The sequence below is a fragment of the Myotis daubentonii genome, chromosome 10 (genome assembly GCF_963259705.1).
Source record: "Myotis daubentonii chromosome 10, mMyoDau2.1, whole genome shotgun sequence".
NCBI classification, from domain to species: Eukaryota; Metazoa; Chordata; class Mammalia; order Chiroptera; family Vespertilionidae; genus Myotis; species Myotis daubentonii.
Window position 1 is genome coordinate 27768702 of NC_081849.1, and position 15359 is coordinate 27784060.

The 15359-nt window shown below is 41.0% G+C and overlaps 1 protein-coding gene across 1 annotated transcript in view; it reads left to right on the top strand.

Annotated features, from left to right (window-relative positions):
* The window catches only part of BPGM (bisphosphoglycerate mutase), a 28912-nt gene extending 15831 nt beyond the window's left edge, over positions 1-13081 (top strand). The window contains exon 3 of the mRNA XM_059711835.1: positions 12167-13081. Within this exon, the coding sequence (XP_059567818.1) occupies positions 12167-12345 (179 nt within the window). The 3' untranslated portion in view covers positions 12346-13081. The remainder of the gene's footprint in view (positions 1-12166) is intronic.
* The last annotated feature ends 2278 nt before the right edge of the window (positions 13082-15359 follow it).

Consider the following 15359-nt stretch of genomic DNA (forward strand, 5'->3'; position numbering starts at 1 on the left):
GCCACTCACACCCACTGCCAGCACCAGCCTTGCTCACACCCGTAGCTAGCGCTGGAGCAGCCACTCACACTCGCTGCCAGTGCTTGGCGCTGGTCCTGATCACTTGGCTCCATCAGTGGGTGCAGGTGGCAGCTGCTGGCCCTGTTCACCCCTGAGGGCTTCTCCACCTCCCCCTGCTCCTGAGGGGTGATCGAGGCAGCAGCTGCTGCTCGCACCCACTGCTGCCACCAATCACTCTGTGCCGTCAGTGGGTGCAAGCGGGGCTGGTGCCGTCAGTGTGTGGCGGTGGGAGTGTGGCTGCTGGCAGACAGGGGACCTGGGGCCAAGGCGGGAGGGGCTGGGCGAGGGCGCAGAGGATGGGCCGATACCCGCCCCTGTGCCTGCTGCAGCCTCATGGACCTCAAGGTGCACAAATTCGTGCACTGCACCCCTAGTATATTTTAGGATTCTATTTCTATGAAATGTCCAGAATAGGCCAATCTACGGAGACAAAAAGTAGATTGTATCTGGGACTGCGGGGGAGGTGAAGGAGTGCATGGAGTGAAGCATGACTGCTAAATAGGTGCAGGGTTTCTGGTTGGGGTAGTGGAAATGTTCTTAAATGTATTATGGTGATGGTTACACAAGTCTGAATATATTAAAAGCCATTGAATTGTACACTTTAAATGGGTGAATTGAATGATATGTGAGTTATCATTGAACCTGCAAAAATAACTACATTAATGGGACTGAAAGATGAAAGGATTTGACATTGGCCTAGAAAAAAATAGTTTAGGGCAGAGAAGCATTGAGCAGACTGTCAAATTACAGTGGGAAGGCTGGGAAGTGTTGGAGGGGGAGTGGGTAAGAGATCAACTGAAGGACTTGTATGCATGCATATAAGCATAACCAATGGACACAAGACACTGGGGGGTGGGGGGGGATGAGGGCATGTGCTGGGAGGTAGGGGAGGCCAGGCGAAGGTCAATGGGGAAAAAAAAAAGGAGACATGTACTACTGTCTGTAATACTTTAAACCAGTGGTTCTCAACCTGTGGGTCGCGACCCCTTTGGCGGTCAAATGACCCTTTCACAGGGGTCGCCTAAGACCATCCTGCATATCAGATATTTACATTATGATTCATAACAGTAGCAACATTACAGTTATGAAGTAGCAACGAAAATTTTATGGTTGGGTCACAACATGAGGAACTGTATTTAAAGGGCCAGAAGGTTGAGAACCACTGCAAAATAAAATTTTTTAAAAAAAGTGATAACAAAGTAGAAATGTGTGGATGTAAAGTATCCTATATAATAAGAGATGGATATGCTAATTCGCCCAGATATGCAAATTAGCCATGACCAGTATGCAAATTCATTATCACTCTAACACATAAGATGGCCAGCAGGGGAAGGCAGTTGTGGACGATCAAGCCAGCAGGGGAGGACAGTTGGGGGCAACCAGGCCTGCAGGGGAGGGGGGTTGGGGGGGATCAGGCCTGAGGGGAGGGCAGTTGGGGGGACCAGGCCTGCAGGGGAGGGCAGTTGGGGGGACCAGGCCTCAGGGGAGGGCAGTTGGGGGGCGATCAGGACTGCAGGGAGGGCAGTTGGGGGGGACCAGGCTTGCAGGGAAGGGCAGTTGGGGGGGACCAGGCTTGCAGGGAAGGGCAGTTGGGGGGGACCAGGCCTGCAGGGAGGGCAGTTAGGGGCAAATGGACCTGCAGGAGAGGGCAGTTGGGGGGGACCAGGCCTGCATGAGAGGGCAGTTGGGGGTGACCAGGCCTGCAGGGGAGGGCAGTTGGGGGGACCAGGTCGGCAGGGGAGCAGTTAGGCATCGATCAGGCTGGCAGGGGAGTGGTTAGGGGGTGATCAGGCTGGCAGGCAGAAGCAGTTAGGGGCAATCAGGCAGGCAGGCAGGCGAGTTTGGGAGCCAGCAGTCCAGATTGGAAAGGGTGCAGGCTTGGCTGAGGGACGCATGCACGCATGCACGCACACACACACACACCATGCATGAATTTCATGCATCGGGCCTCTAGTAGAATCAATAAAAATTTAGAACAAAGCTTTGACCATTGGGACAGAAATGAATTTACAGGAATCCCTGAGAAATTAGCAGGCTTTAGTACTCAGGCTTCATTTAACCTTTCTTCTGAAGATCTTTTTTTTTTTTTTTTTTTTTTTTAGTTGGAGGTATGGAACTGTATCACATTTCAGAGATTAATTTATTTGAATCAATCTTAAATTATAATTCCTACCCCTGTTACTATAGACTTTATAGAAAATGTTTTATTTGGGAAATAATTGAGTTAAAACATTGGCATTCGTGCTGGAAGAGGTCAATTGTATGAAGAGACTTGAGTAGGAAGTATGTGAAAGTAGAAAAAGGTATGGGGCTGGCAGCTATCTGCAGGGAAGAAGGTGTATATGAGGGAGACAGGGAATGGAAATGGTAGGGTTGGTGCCCAGGGAGAATGGCAGACATTCAGGGAAAAAATTCTCAGAAAAGCCAGAATATGCTATTAGGCACAAGCCTGTGGCTCGGGAAACAAATGGAGTCTATGTGAAGATTGAGATTTGTCCATTGGGAGACAGACATAAAGTGGTTTGTAATGTTGGCTCACCCATTCTGGGTATAACAACTTTGCTCCTTTTTGGCCTATAGTGCCCCCTGGTGGTACTGTTGGTAATATTCGTGGAGTTCTTTGATCTTGCTGTGATTCCCTATATAGGTGATTTACTCCCATGCCAAACATGGAAGAAATTATTTCATGTGCATGAAAAAGACTGGAGTATATTTTTAGGATAACTTCATAAATTAATTCTCTTATTTTCTACATGCAATTTTCCACTAATAGAATTTCTCTTGTAGAGGATATTGAAGACTAAGATCCAAGCATTCTGCCCTGGCCAGATGGGTCAACTGGGGATATGATAGAACTATTTTGGACACCAAAACGGGTGAATTTTACTGTATGTAAATTTACCTCAATTTTATAAGATCCGCCTTTATCTAGTGAAGTGACCATTGCTCTAATTGGGACCTTGTCTTTTGTTTCACAAAATAATAAACTAGATGAGTTTGTCCGTTAGTAGAATTAAATGAAAGTTGCTATGTACATCTACCTGTCCCTTTGAAAACTAACCTGGAGGGCATCATTATGCTTTCTCAACAAACACTTCAGGAGCTCTTGGTGCAGACTTTATTTAGCATCGATTCTAGCCCATGGTCAGTATATAGAATTCCCTCTTAACGTCCTTCTTCCTTCTTCATAAGAAGTTTTGTACAAGCTCCTGGTCCAGCCGTGGGCAAACTACTGCCCGCGGGCCGGATCCGGCCCGTTTGAGATAAATAAAACTATTGAAAAAAAAGACCGTACCCTTTTATGTAATGATGTTTACTTTGAATTTATATTAGTTCACACAAACACTCCATCCATGCTTTTGTTCCGGCCCTCGGGTCCAGTTTAAGAACCCATTGTGGCCCTCGAGTCAAAAAGTTTGCCCACCCCTGTCCTGGACCATGAATTTTTGTACTTGAGGTCTTGAGCTCCGTTAGGAAATGTTTTCCTGCCCCCAAACTATTTCTTGTCATTTGCCACCAAATTCTAAGTTCTATTCTTAATTGGGCCTTCCATCTATTTTTTTTCCTTTTCACAACCAGCTAGTCTAGGAGTGGGTCACCAAGGACCTCCTGGAATCAAAGCAGAAGAACAGCACAGTGGGAAGTGCGTGTTACTGATTCAGAGCTAGGTAACACTCCTGTACAGGAACTGCAAACACAGGGACCACATGCCAGTGCCTAGGCCTGAGCAGGATGGCATCTACCCTGTGAAATTGCTTACTTATGTAATATCTCTGCTCTTAAATTATATGTAATTTGGGGATTTGCTTTACTTTTAACTTGAGAGTAGTTCTTAGTACTTAGAAGAAAGAAGAGTTAGAGCAGACATGAAATATTATATAGTAAGAAAATTCCTCCTTAAGGGACTGCTTTACTGATTTTTAGCAGCATAATTACCTATCCCGACAAGTTCAGATTAAAGCAGGGCCCCCTTTCACTGGTTCAGACACTCTCCTCCCAGAGTACCACCCTGAAAACTCCTCTACCAGGCTCAGTATCTAAAAGCATTCTCTTCTGTAGCATTCCAGACAGGCGTGTGTTTCATTCTCTGTGGTTGGCATAGTCACTTCCTGTTTGTTTCCTGCTGGCCCACAGTGAAGGCAAGGCCAGGTCCTGAACTGAGGCAATGGATGCAGTCTGCATCTTGCCAGCGGAAGTGGATTGTTTAGTCTGGGTTCAAGCACAGGGCTAGGCAGTCTCAAGTTTGGAATAAGAGTGGCATGCAAGAGACTCATGAAAGACATACTTGGTCCCTGAAGAATTGCGTGCAGCTGTACACATAACAAGGCACAGAAGTGGTCAGATGAAATTAGAGAATCAGGGAGGAAAGGTCAGCTGGAACTCACTGTGGGACAGGGACAGGCGAGTAAGTCACCTTTGGCATTTTAATGTGATATTTTCAGAAGCAGCAAATTCAGGCATCTCTTTTATGAAACAAATACTAGCTTCGTGGTATAGTTAAACTTTCTCTTATAAATATAATTTATTTATAGAAATCTTGAAAGTTGTAGGCTATTTAACTATAAAATTAAATGTAGAATGGATTCTTCTCTCTGCCTTATTCTAAATTAGAAGCTGTTATCCTATCATCATGTTACAATCTATACTAGTAATAATAAAAGCATAATATGCTAATTAGACTGGACATCCTTCCGACGAAGCTGGGGCTTCCAGGGAAGCCCAGGTCCTGGGTGCCAGAGGGAAGCCGGTGCCAGCAGCCAGGGGAAAAAAGGCCTATTCTTGCACAAATTTCGTGCGTTGGGCCTCTAGCATTCAAATAACCCATTCCGAGTTGTTCCCCGGCCACTCTTGTACATATATAGCATTCAAATCTTAAAGAATTTTCATTAAACATAGGTAGGTCATCTATAAAATTCAGAATTTTTTCTTCTTTTTTTTAGAATCTCTTATGTTAGCTCTTATTTTGGCAATAGAAGAATACAGAACACTTATCATGAATACCCCATAGTGGGGTTTGAATTATGACTTGCTTGATTGGGAAAGGGAAGTGAGGCATGGGTGGGACCTCATACTTGAATGATTTGGCAAAACTGTTTTCCTCTTTTTCTAATCCCCCAAAATATGCATGTTAGAAGTAGGTTTTCCTCTTGTCCTATGACAAATTTGAATCCCTCAACATCTTTTCTCCTATTTCCTGATACTCAAAGATTTTGAACAAATAATTTGGAGAAAACCAAAGAAAATACATAGAAGACAAATTTAATATGAATTGTTTACTTTATTAGCACTAAATGCAAGCAGTCTTTTGTTCAACTTTTTCAATTCTCTTTTTTTCCTGGTAAAGTAATAAAGAGAAGACCATCTCTAATCAAGGCTTCAACAATAAAAGAGTAGATTTAATTTGAAAGCCCAAGGAGTTCAGATTCATTCATTTCATTTCAGCTATGTGCTGAGGGTCTGTTAAATCAGGTATTGTTCTTGGTGTAAGGGTACGGCACCTATAATTAGACACACAAAGTCCTTACTTTGAGGAACTATGTCTTCACTTGGATCTCTTTCTAAAACTTAGCCAATGTTGTACTCCTGAAAGGCCTCAGAATGCTTTCATGTGTAGGCTTTATGTAATAGAGTTTTTAGTTAATGTTTTATTCCTTATAACCTATATTTATATATTAAAGGTAGACATATAATACATACAGTTATATGTATAATTTCTGGATCCTAGCAGCCAACACATAATAGTGGTCCTTACTGTTGAACATTTGCTAAATTGTTTCAGTGGGTAAGGTACTATTCCAAGATCATGGGTGATATAGGGTTGGATAAAACATGGTTCCTCTCCAAGGAGCTTATAATCCTGGTGGGAGAAGTGAGCATATGCACGGCCACTCCAACAAAGTGTGAGTGGTGTAGTATAGATACAGTGATCTTAACTGTCTGTGGTTCCTGTTTCTGCTGCGGTGATTTGGGGAGGTGGCTTATAGGTATAGACGTGACTTTCTGAAGTCAATCCTATATGCAGAAAATGAAGTTTGAATTTACCCTTATATTGGTCTTGAGTTGTTTCCCCTTTGATTTACCTACCACCAGACTCTTATTCTTACTTGAAATATCCCAATCATTTAACTTGATTGCAGTTAACTCCTAAAAGCTCCTACATGAAGATTTGAGAATTAAAGGCAAGGAGACATATTGTATTACTTTTAACAATAAAGAATTTTTTAAAATTTCTTTATTGGTTAAGGTATTACAAATGGCTCAGTGGATAGAGTGTCGGCCTGCGTACTGAAGGGTCCCAGGTTCGATTCCAGTCAAGGGCATATACCTTGGCTGCGGGTACATCCCCAGTGGGGGGTGTACAGGAGGCGGCTGGTCTATGTTTCTCGCTCATCGATGTTTCTAACTCTCTATCACTCTCCCTTCCTCTCTCCTTTCCTCTCTGTAAAAAATATCAATAAAATATATATTTTTTTAAATGTCTCAATAAAGAATTTTTTTTAAAAAGAATAAAAGGCAGTTGCCCTGGCCTGTGTTGCTCAGTTGGTTGAACCATTGTCTCATATACCAGCAGGTGGCAAGTTTGATTCCCAGTTCGATTTAAAATCAATTTAAAAAGAATTAAAGACAATGGTTGGGGGTTTAAAATGGGGTGGCTACAGAGGGGTGATAGAAAATCATTGATGCAGGATGAGAACTCTGATGTTTCCTTTCAGAACATGCTTGGATGCTGTATAAAAAAAATCTATACCGGTTATCAGAAGATGTGATATGATGTTCCAGTTAATGAGTTTGTAGCACGGTATTACATAATATAGTATTGATTCAGTTTGGTTTAATCCAGTGCAGATGCATTATTCTAGCCCAGCCGTGGGCAAACTACGGCCCGTTTGAAATGAATAAAACTAAAAAAAAAAAAAAAAAAAAGACCGTACCCTTTTATGTAATGATGTTTACTTTGAATTTATATTAGCTCACACAAACACTACACCCATGCTTTTGTTCCGGCCCTCCGGTCCAGTTTAAGAACCCATTGTGGCCCTCGAGTCAAAAAGTTTGCCCGCCCCTGGTCTAGCCTTAGGAGTTCTGCATGCTTAACTTTCTTAGGACAAAGAATGTGACTTATGCCAAAATTGAGCAATGAGTAATGGCTTCACTGTGGTTTTTCCTAATTTGCTATTCAAAATTTGTCTCATTGACTGCTTATTAAACTAGTCTAAGTATTTTAAGTATTTGCAAGTAATTAGTCTGCTGTGTGAATGGCTTGAGTAGTGATTAAAGTGGAATGTCAACTTTTTTTTATTGGAAACATTCCTATTTTTGTTGAGCTCTCCTTCCTTTGTAGGTGAAAAATTATAGTTCTCATGGCCTTTGTGTAGTTGTTCTTTGATTTGATCCCACACACCTAAGGTGTAGGCATGCGCTTCAGAGTGGTGCTATTAAAGAGAGGACCTGCTAGATCTGATTAGATCTGAGGCCACTGTTAAACAAGGACCCTTTTCTAAGGTCACGGACTGTAACCCCCAAACCTCATCATGATGGCAGTGTGTGAGCTATTTCAAGAGGACCGGACAAATGTGTTCACATCCTTTCCTAGTATTGAAAATATGAGAACACTGTAGCAAGGGAACATCCCCAGGAGGAGTCCTTCCACAATGCCAGGTTTATTAGGAGAATAAACCCCATTACACCCTTGTACCTCAGTCTTGACATAGTACTTGATATAACTGTCATGGCTGGCTGTGACTCCATAGTGGATTGACAGAGGTGTCCAAAAAGTCCGCTCTGCTCTGCTCCCTGCATCGTTAGCAGCCAGCCTTTCACAAGGGCAGCACATGCACACAAACATTCTCCTCTCTCCTCATGCTGTGGTGGAAATATCCATAGATGAGTCAGATGACCAGAATCGAAGTCCTGGGATTTGGGAATTAAAAAAACAACAACACACCACCAGGTTCAGTTGTACTACCGTAACAGTTTTGCAACTTGAGCAGTTTTATATAACTTCTCTGGATTTGTTTAGCATTTTTAACGGCCTTATTGAGATATAATTCACATATTATACAATTCACTCGTGTAAAGTATATAGTTCATTGGCTTTCCGTATATTCACAGAGTTGTCCATCCATCACCACAGTTGATTTTAGAACATTTTCATTGCCCTCCAAAGAAACCCTGCACCTAGTTGTCACTTACCAGCCCCCTCATTCCCTCTAGTCCTAGGCATCCACTAATCTATTTATAAATTTGCCTAATCTGTACATTTCACATAAATAGAATCATACAATATGTAGTCTTTTGTGACTTCTTTCACTTAGCATAACATTTCAAGGTTCCTCAGTATTTAGCACTTATTAGCACGTTATTCCTTTTTATTGCCAAATAATATTCCACTGTATGGATATATTGCACTTGTTTTATCCATGCATCAGTTGATGGACACTTAAGCTGTTTCCACTTTTTGGATACCATGAATAATGCTGCTGTGAAGCTTCCTGTACAAGTTTTTGTGTGGACCTGTTTTCATTTCTCTTGCGTATATACCTAAGAGTGAAATTGCTAGGTCACATGGTAATGCTATGCTTAACTGTTTGAGGAATTGCCAGACCGTTTCCAAAGTGTCCATTTTATACGCTTAATTTTACAGTGTACTAGGATTCCAGTTTTCTATATCCTCACCAGCACTTACTTGTAATCTGACATTTTTAAAATTATAGCGGATATGAAGTGGTATCTCATTGTGGTGTTGATTTGCATTTTCTTGATGGCTCATCATGTTGAACATGTTTTCATGTGCCTACTAGCCATTTTTATATCTTTTTTAGAGATATGTCTGTTTAGATCTTTTGCCCATTTTTTAATTTGACCATTTGTCTTTTTATTATTGAAGTGTAATAGTTCTGTATATATTCTAGATATAAGTCTCATCAGATAAATGAGTTGCAAAGATTTTCTTCCATTCTGAATTATCTTTTCACTTTTTTGATGGTGTGCTTGAAACACAAACACAATTTTTATATGCCCAGCTTATCTAGTTTTTTTTCATTATGTTTTTAGTGTCATATGACACTTGCCTAATTCAAGGTCATGAAGTTTTGTCAATTTCTGCAAAAAAAAAAAGTCAGCTGAAATTTTGATAGGGATTTTGTTGAATCTGTATGTTAATTTGGGGAAAACAATGTTTTATAGTTTTCAGAGTAAAAGTTTTGTACTTCTTTGGTTAAATTTATTCCTATGTATGTTATTTGTTTTGTTTCTATTGTAAATGGAATTGTTTTAATTTCATTTTTTATTTGCTCATCACTACTATATAGAAATATAATTTTTATATATTCATCTTATTTCTTGCAACATGCTGAACTCATTTATTGATTCAGTTATTTTTTTTAGTGGGATTGTGTCATCTGAAAATAGAGATAGTTTATCTCTTTCTTTTCAATCTGGATGCCTTTTATTTCCTTTTCTTGTGTAGTTGCCCTGGCTAAAACCTCCAGTACAATGTTGAATAAAAGTGGGAGCTTAGTCATCCTATATAATAATCCTATATAATAAAAGGGTAATATGCAAATTGACGGAGCCGCAGAATGACTGGTCGCTATGATGCACACTGATCACCAGGGGACAGACGCTCAACACAGGAGATGCCCCCTGGTAGTCAGTGTGTGCATTCCCACAGGAGGAGCACCACTCAGCCACAAGCCGGGCTGATGGCTGGTGAGCGCAGTGGCCCAACTCCACGGCAGTGCTAAGGCTGTCCAACTGCAGGCCTAAGCCATCAGTCGGACATCCTCCGAGGGCTCCCAGACTGCGAAAGGACGCAGGCCAGGCTGAGGGACACCCCCCACCACCACCACCAGTGTACAAATGTCATGCACCAGGCCTCTAGTTTTAAAATAAAGTCCTAGATCCAAAAATGACTTGTAAAGGTTAATGGTCGGTAATGTTGTCAAGGCCCACGATCTATAAGCAGTGAATCTGAGGTGCTGATAGATGTGTATGCTCATAATTTCTATTTCTCCTGGAAAATATTAGTCAAACATGATCATTTTTACTAAACTGTTGTCTCCTAACAAATTTTTTTGCAGTGAAAATTTAGATTAATTGAAGAAATCTTTAAAATCCATCTTTCTCTCCAATTCAATGAGAAATATGCTTACATACTCTGGGTACAGATAAAACATGGTCCTTGCATGATAGATGAATGTAAACACTAGTCAGTGTCCCAATGTTTCTCATGCCTCCCTCTAAAGTGCCTTTGCTTTTCTTAACCATTCAGAATAAACTAGAGGAACTTTGGTGCTAGAAGAGGCTATCCTCCCTCCTTTTATAAATGAAGAAATAGTTCACTAGAGGTCAAATCCTGGGCATGGTCACAAGTACTCTGCCTATATACTGGTATAGTAGGCCCTCAGTTACTGGCTGTTGAGTGAGTTAGGCCTAGGGACCTTCAGAGGATGGGGTTGAGAACTTCTGGGTTCTAAAGCCTCAGTGGTCACCTGGCTCTAAACCTCGTGCTGGTGAATTCTGCTCTGCTGTCTCCAGGGGATACCTGTAGCAGCTGTTGTGCATCCAGCTGACATATCTGACCTGACGGAACTAGAGGGCTCTCAGAATCCTCCCACTACTCAGCTGGCTGTCTGGTCTGAACTGATTTGTTCCTTGCAGCTTTAGTTTGGGATAGTAATCTTTTGTACGGTTATATACAGTGTGGGGACAGGGACTTGGCAGGGCAAAGGAGTGTTTTTAGTAGTCTACCCTTTAAATCTTCCACCTAGAAGAGAATTCCTAATAGGGATGATGAAACACTGTGCTACACTTTTTCATGTTCCTAATTCCATTTCTACTACTCCACATCCTTGGTAACGGCAAAGGAAGAGTGTGTATTACTTTTTTAACTTGACAGAGGGAATGTGGAGGCCCAGAAATTCACTTGCCTAAAGTTAAAGAGTTTAGTATATTGAGGGGGACTGGCAGAAGAGGAGATGGGCAGTATACTAGTGTACTGTCCATGGTTTCATAGCTGTTTGAGTATGTACAGTTTGTGTACTAGAGTTCTTAGGTAGCTCTTCTGGGCCTAGAATGAAATTCTAATAAAGAACAACCCTAGTGGTTGAGATCCAGTGCAATGGTTCTGTGACTTTTGGCTGGTGCTATTGCTACGACCATTGGTTAATTAAAATGACAAAGTACATTGAGAACTAACTGATAATAACTTTTTTCTGCCATCACCTCCCAAGTAAAGACAACCCTTCATACTCTTCCTCGGAACTTGCTCCACCTCAGTACTTTCTATTAATATAGAACAGAAACATTTGGTTAAAATGTAGAAGTCTATGTAACAAAAGTATGTTTTTAAAATAGATAATTTGAATAGTTTCAGTTATCTTTTAATTTGCTTAACTCTGTCTCTTTTCTCCTTCCTTCTCTTTGCCCATTTTGAACTCAGAAAAACTTGAAGGCATTACTTGGTACAGTAGTTACAGATGCCTGGGTTTGAATCAGGCTCTGCTACTTATGTCTGAGTGATCGTCAGTTGTTTGCTTAACCTCTCTGTGCCAAAACTTGTTACATGGAAAAATAATAACTTGTAACCTCATAGGATTGCAGCAATGATTAAATGAGTTAATACATGTAAAGTGTTTAGAAGAGTACTTGACATGTAGAATGTACCTCGTACATGTTAGCTGTTTTTGTTAAAAGTAGTCATAATAATAAAAATACTATCACTACCACTGCTACTACTGTAGCCTTAATCCAACTCCAACTCTTCTGGTCAAAGTTGAAGTACATGTAATTTAGTTTATGTAAAAACCAACTGAAGGTAATTTGTCCATCACACATACCTTCCTCTCCTGTCAGTTGGGGTGATAAGGGACAGTTGGAGAATGAGGCCGATTTACAAGGCATGACTTATAATCCTGTCCTGATTCCTCCTCATTGGGCTTCCCAAGTAGCTAGAAAGTGTTCCTCTTAACTGGATTTAGCCCGAGCATTCCAGTTCACTCAGTGTTGGAAAACCAACCACTTTCTAATCTATTGAACTAGATTTAAACAGAACCACCTCCAGGGTTGCCTTTAATGCCTTGTTCCTTCCTCTCTTAATCTGCAGGTATCTCAGATGAAGACATTATCAACATTACTCTTCCCACTGGCGTCCCCATTCTCCTGGAACTAGATGAGAACCTGCATGCTGTTGGGCCTCACCAGTTCCTGGGTGACCAAGAGGCTATCCAAGCAGCCATTAAGAAAGTAGATGATCAAGGAAAAGTGAAAAAAGCTGCAAAATAAAGTTTTTTCCAAGTGTTGGCTAGGAATAGCTACAAAAAGGAGTGGCATGCAGTGTGTTATAGGTGCTGATCTCTCCCTCTCCTCTCTCTCCCTTTTCCTGATTTTTCCAGAGCTAGGCTGTGGGGTAAAGTTTGTATCAGTAACTAGGTAACTTATGTTGGCCCAGATAAAGACTTTAGGGTGCCTGAGTGCTTATGTCATAAATCTTATAGGTTAGCTCTCCTGCTGGCCCTGTTTTGAGTTAAATTACTCAGCAGTCATAAGTTTCTTAGATAGTAGAGTGATAATGGAGGTAGAGTTTAAGGTATTCATCATTCAACAAATCATTATGAAGTCACCACTGACAGGTACTAATTACTGCAGTAAGTAGTTCACTTTTATATTTACTAAGACTTTCTGGGATGATAGGAGACTATATTAGATAACTATACTTAAGTATTTATTATTAGTCTTTTCCTCTAGGAAAAGGGATGTTTTAATAGGTAAGATGAGAGGCCCATTAAATGGGAAAGCCACAGATGGGTTCCTCCACAACAGCCAGCAATAAACAGCAGGCCCTTTGCCCTGTCTCTAGTCCAGAGACTCCTTTGACATGTGGTGGAATTCCTCTTTGGCAGTTAGAATTAGCAGCACATAAACAACTATAGCTGTTTGTGTTCTCTTATTTTTGTTTCTTGAACTTTAATCCTTGGGTACTTAAATTGGTTTTAAAATAAAGTTCTGTGACCAAAAATGATATCTCCAAGTATCTCTATGTGATTCATAAAATATTAGATAAAGGCCTCTGAACTGAAGTCTTCTGCTCATATTTTCCGTAACACTCAGAGTTGCACCTTTTTTTCAACACATAGACACTCTAATTCTCTATAAATTGAAGGTTGGTGTCAGGATGAATAACACAGTGATGTAATTTTATTCACATGAGCAAGGAAAATTATATCTTGGAGTTTGTCACATACATTTATTGTTCATCTGCTGAGGGCTAAGAGTAGCCAGGGTTGGCCATGAATAGAATTGATTGCTTATCAATCTTAATGATACTGTTTTCCATAGTATATTTTTAAATACTATAGTTATGTAAGTCATTTCTTTAAGGAACATATATTTCAATGATAAATTCATGTAAAAATTTGTAGCTGTAATAGATGTTATAGATATTTACCATTTTTTATGACTTTCCATTGGTGGATTAGCTCATTGTATCCATGTTATAATAAAACTGGCATTAGAAGAAAACTAATTCTAAAACCCTTGCCACTGCTTGATCTCTCTTTAATCCTTATGTCAAGATTCACAGAGCATTGGCTGATGAGGTGGCTGGAAAAAAGAGATGAACCTGGTTTGTTCACTGCTGGCCACGTCTGTGATGCATAAGAATCTAGAATGTGGATGCTTTACATTTCTGACCAGCCACTGGCTTCTCTACTGTAATCCTTCTTTTTAGTCCAATTGCTTAACCAAATGACACTCGTTAGAATTTAGAGATCGGAGTCAACCACCAACTACCAGATATTCCTACAATTACAAAATCTGTTTTGAGGCTGCATCTCAGACCATTTTGAACAGCTTCATCTCTCGAATTGGTCTCTGAATTTTCCAGCCTAAGGGGTGACCATGTCTTAATGCAGCTCAAGATCCTAGAGTTGGATTCTTGCCTTGTCCTGAATCTAGATGTCGACTTCAAGGGACCCCACCCGCAATGTGATATGTTTCTGCATACAGAGCTACACTCACACCCAGTCACTTTGGAATCTTGCAGACTTCCTCAGGTAGGGATCATTTTTGGATGCTTTCTGATACAATTTGGTTTTATTGTTTTTAAGATCTTGGCTGAAATAAATGAAGAAACATTCATGAAAACATGTAAAATTATTTTTAACAACTCCAGCACTTCAACCTTAGATAACCAGAAAGCCTGTTTTCTTTACATGCTAGCAAGGTATAGTTTTTGATGTAGGAATTTTTTTATAATTAAACTAGAGGCCCAGTGAGCAAAATTAATGCACTTGGCTGGGGGCGGTGGGGGAGGGGAGGGTCCCTTAGCCTGGCCTGCACCCTCTCGCAGTCTGGCAGCACTCAGGGGAGTGGGCCTAAGCCAGCAGTTAGACATCCTTAGTGCTGCTGTGGAGGCAAGAGAGGCTCCCGCCACCACTGCTGTGCTCACCAGCAGTGAGCCCAGCTTCTGGCTAAATGGTGCTCCCCCTGTGGGAACACACTGACCACCAGAGGGCAGCTCCTGCATTGAGCATCTGCCCCCTGGTGGTCAGTGTGCATCATAGCAACTGGTTGTTCCACCATTTGGTCGATTTTCAAATTAGCCTTTTATTATATAGGATTTTTTTAATTATCTTTATTGTTTAAAGTGTTACAGATGTCCTTTCCCCCTCCTCCATTGACCCCCCTCTGATGTAGGAATTTTAAAGGTTGCCTAACCATCCTAATTTGGCATTCTTCTGTTCTATGTCAAGCTGGGACCAACAATATGGGGCTTTTTAATTTTATTTTAAATAAATGGCAGACAGCTTGCCTAGAAATTTGGTCCTTGGAGAGGGCAGCCCATTCTATCCATACTGTTTTCCACAGGTTGGGCTTGCCCTGTTACCAGGTATATGTGTCTCCTCTGCCCAGGCTGGAATGATTGTCCCAGTGTGGTAAGATGAGGGCAGTAAGTAGCAAGATGCTACTCCTAGAGTTCTAACTTATAAGTATCTCAGCTGAGTACTGTATCCCACCCAGTACACTGATAATTTTTCTACAAGAGAAGTGCTGCTTCAGACAGTGGAGGTTCTTGCATCATTTAACTTGAGCATGGAATTAGCAAAGCATCCTGGTCATTATGTCACATATTTTTCCTTGATAAGATGTCCAAGGAAGATTTCTTTATGTGAACTGGTTATTGCCAAACTCAACCAGATTCTTTTTATTTTACTTATTCTTTATTGATTAAAGTATTACATATGTCTCCTTTTTCCCCCATTGACCTCTCCCCGGCCACTCCCACCCCCCAGCACATG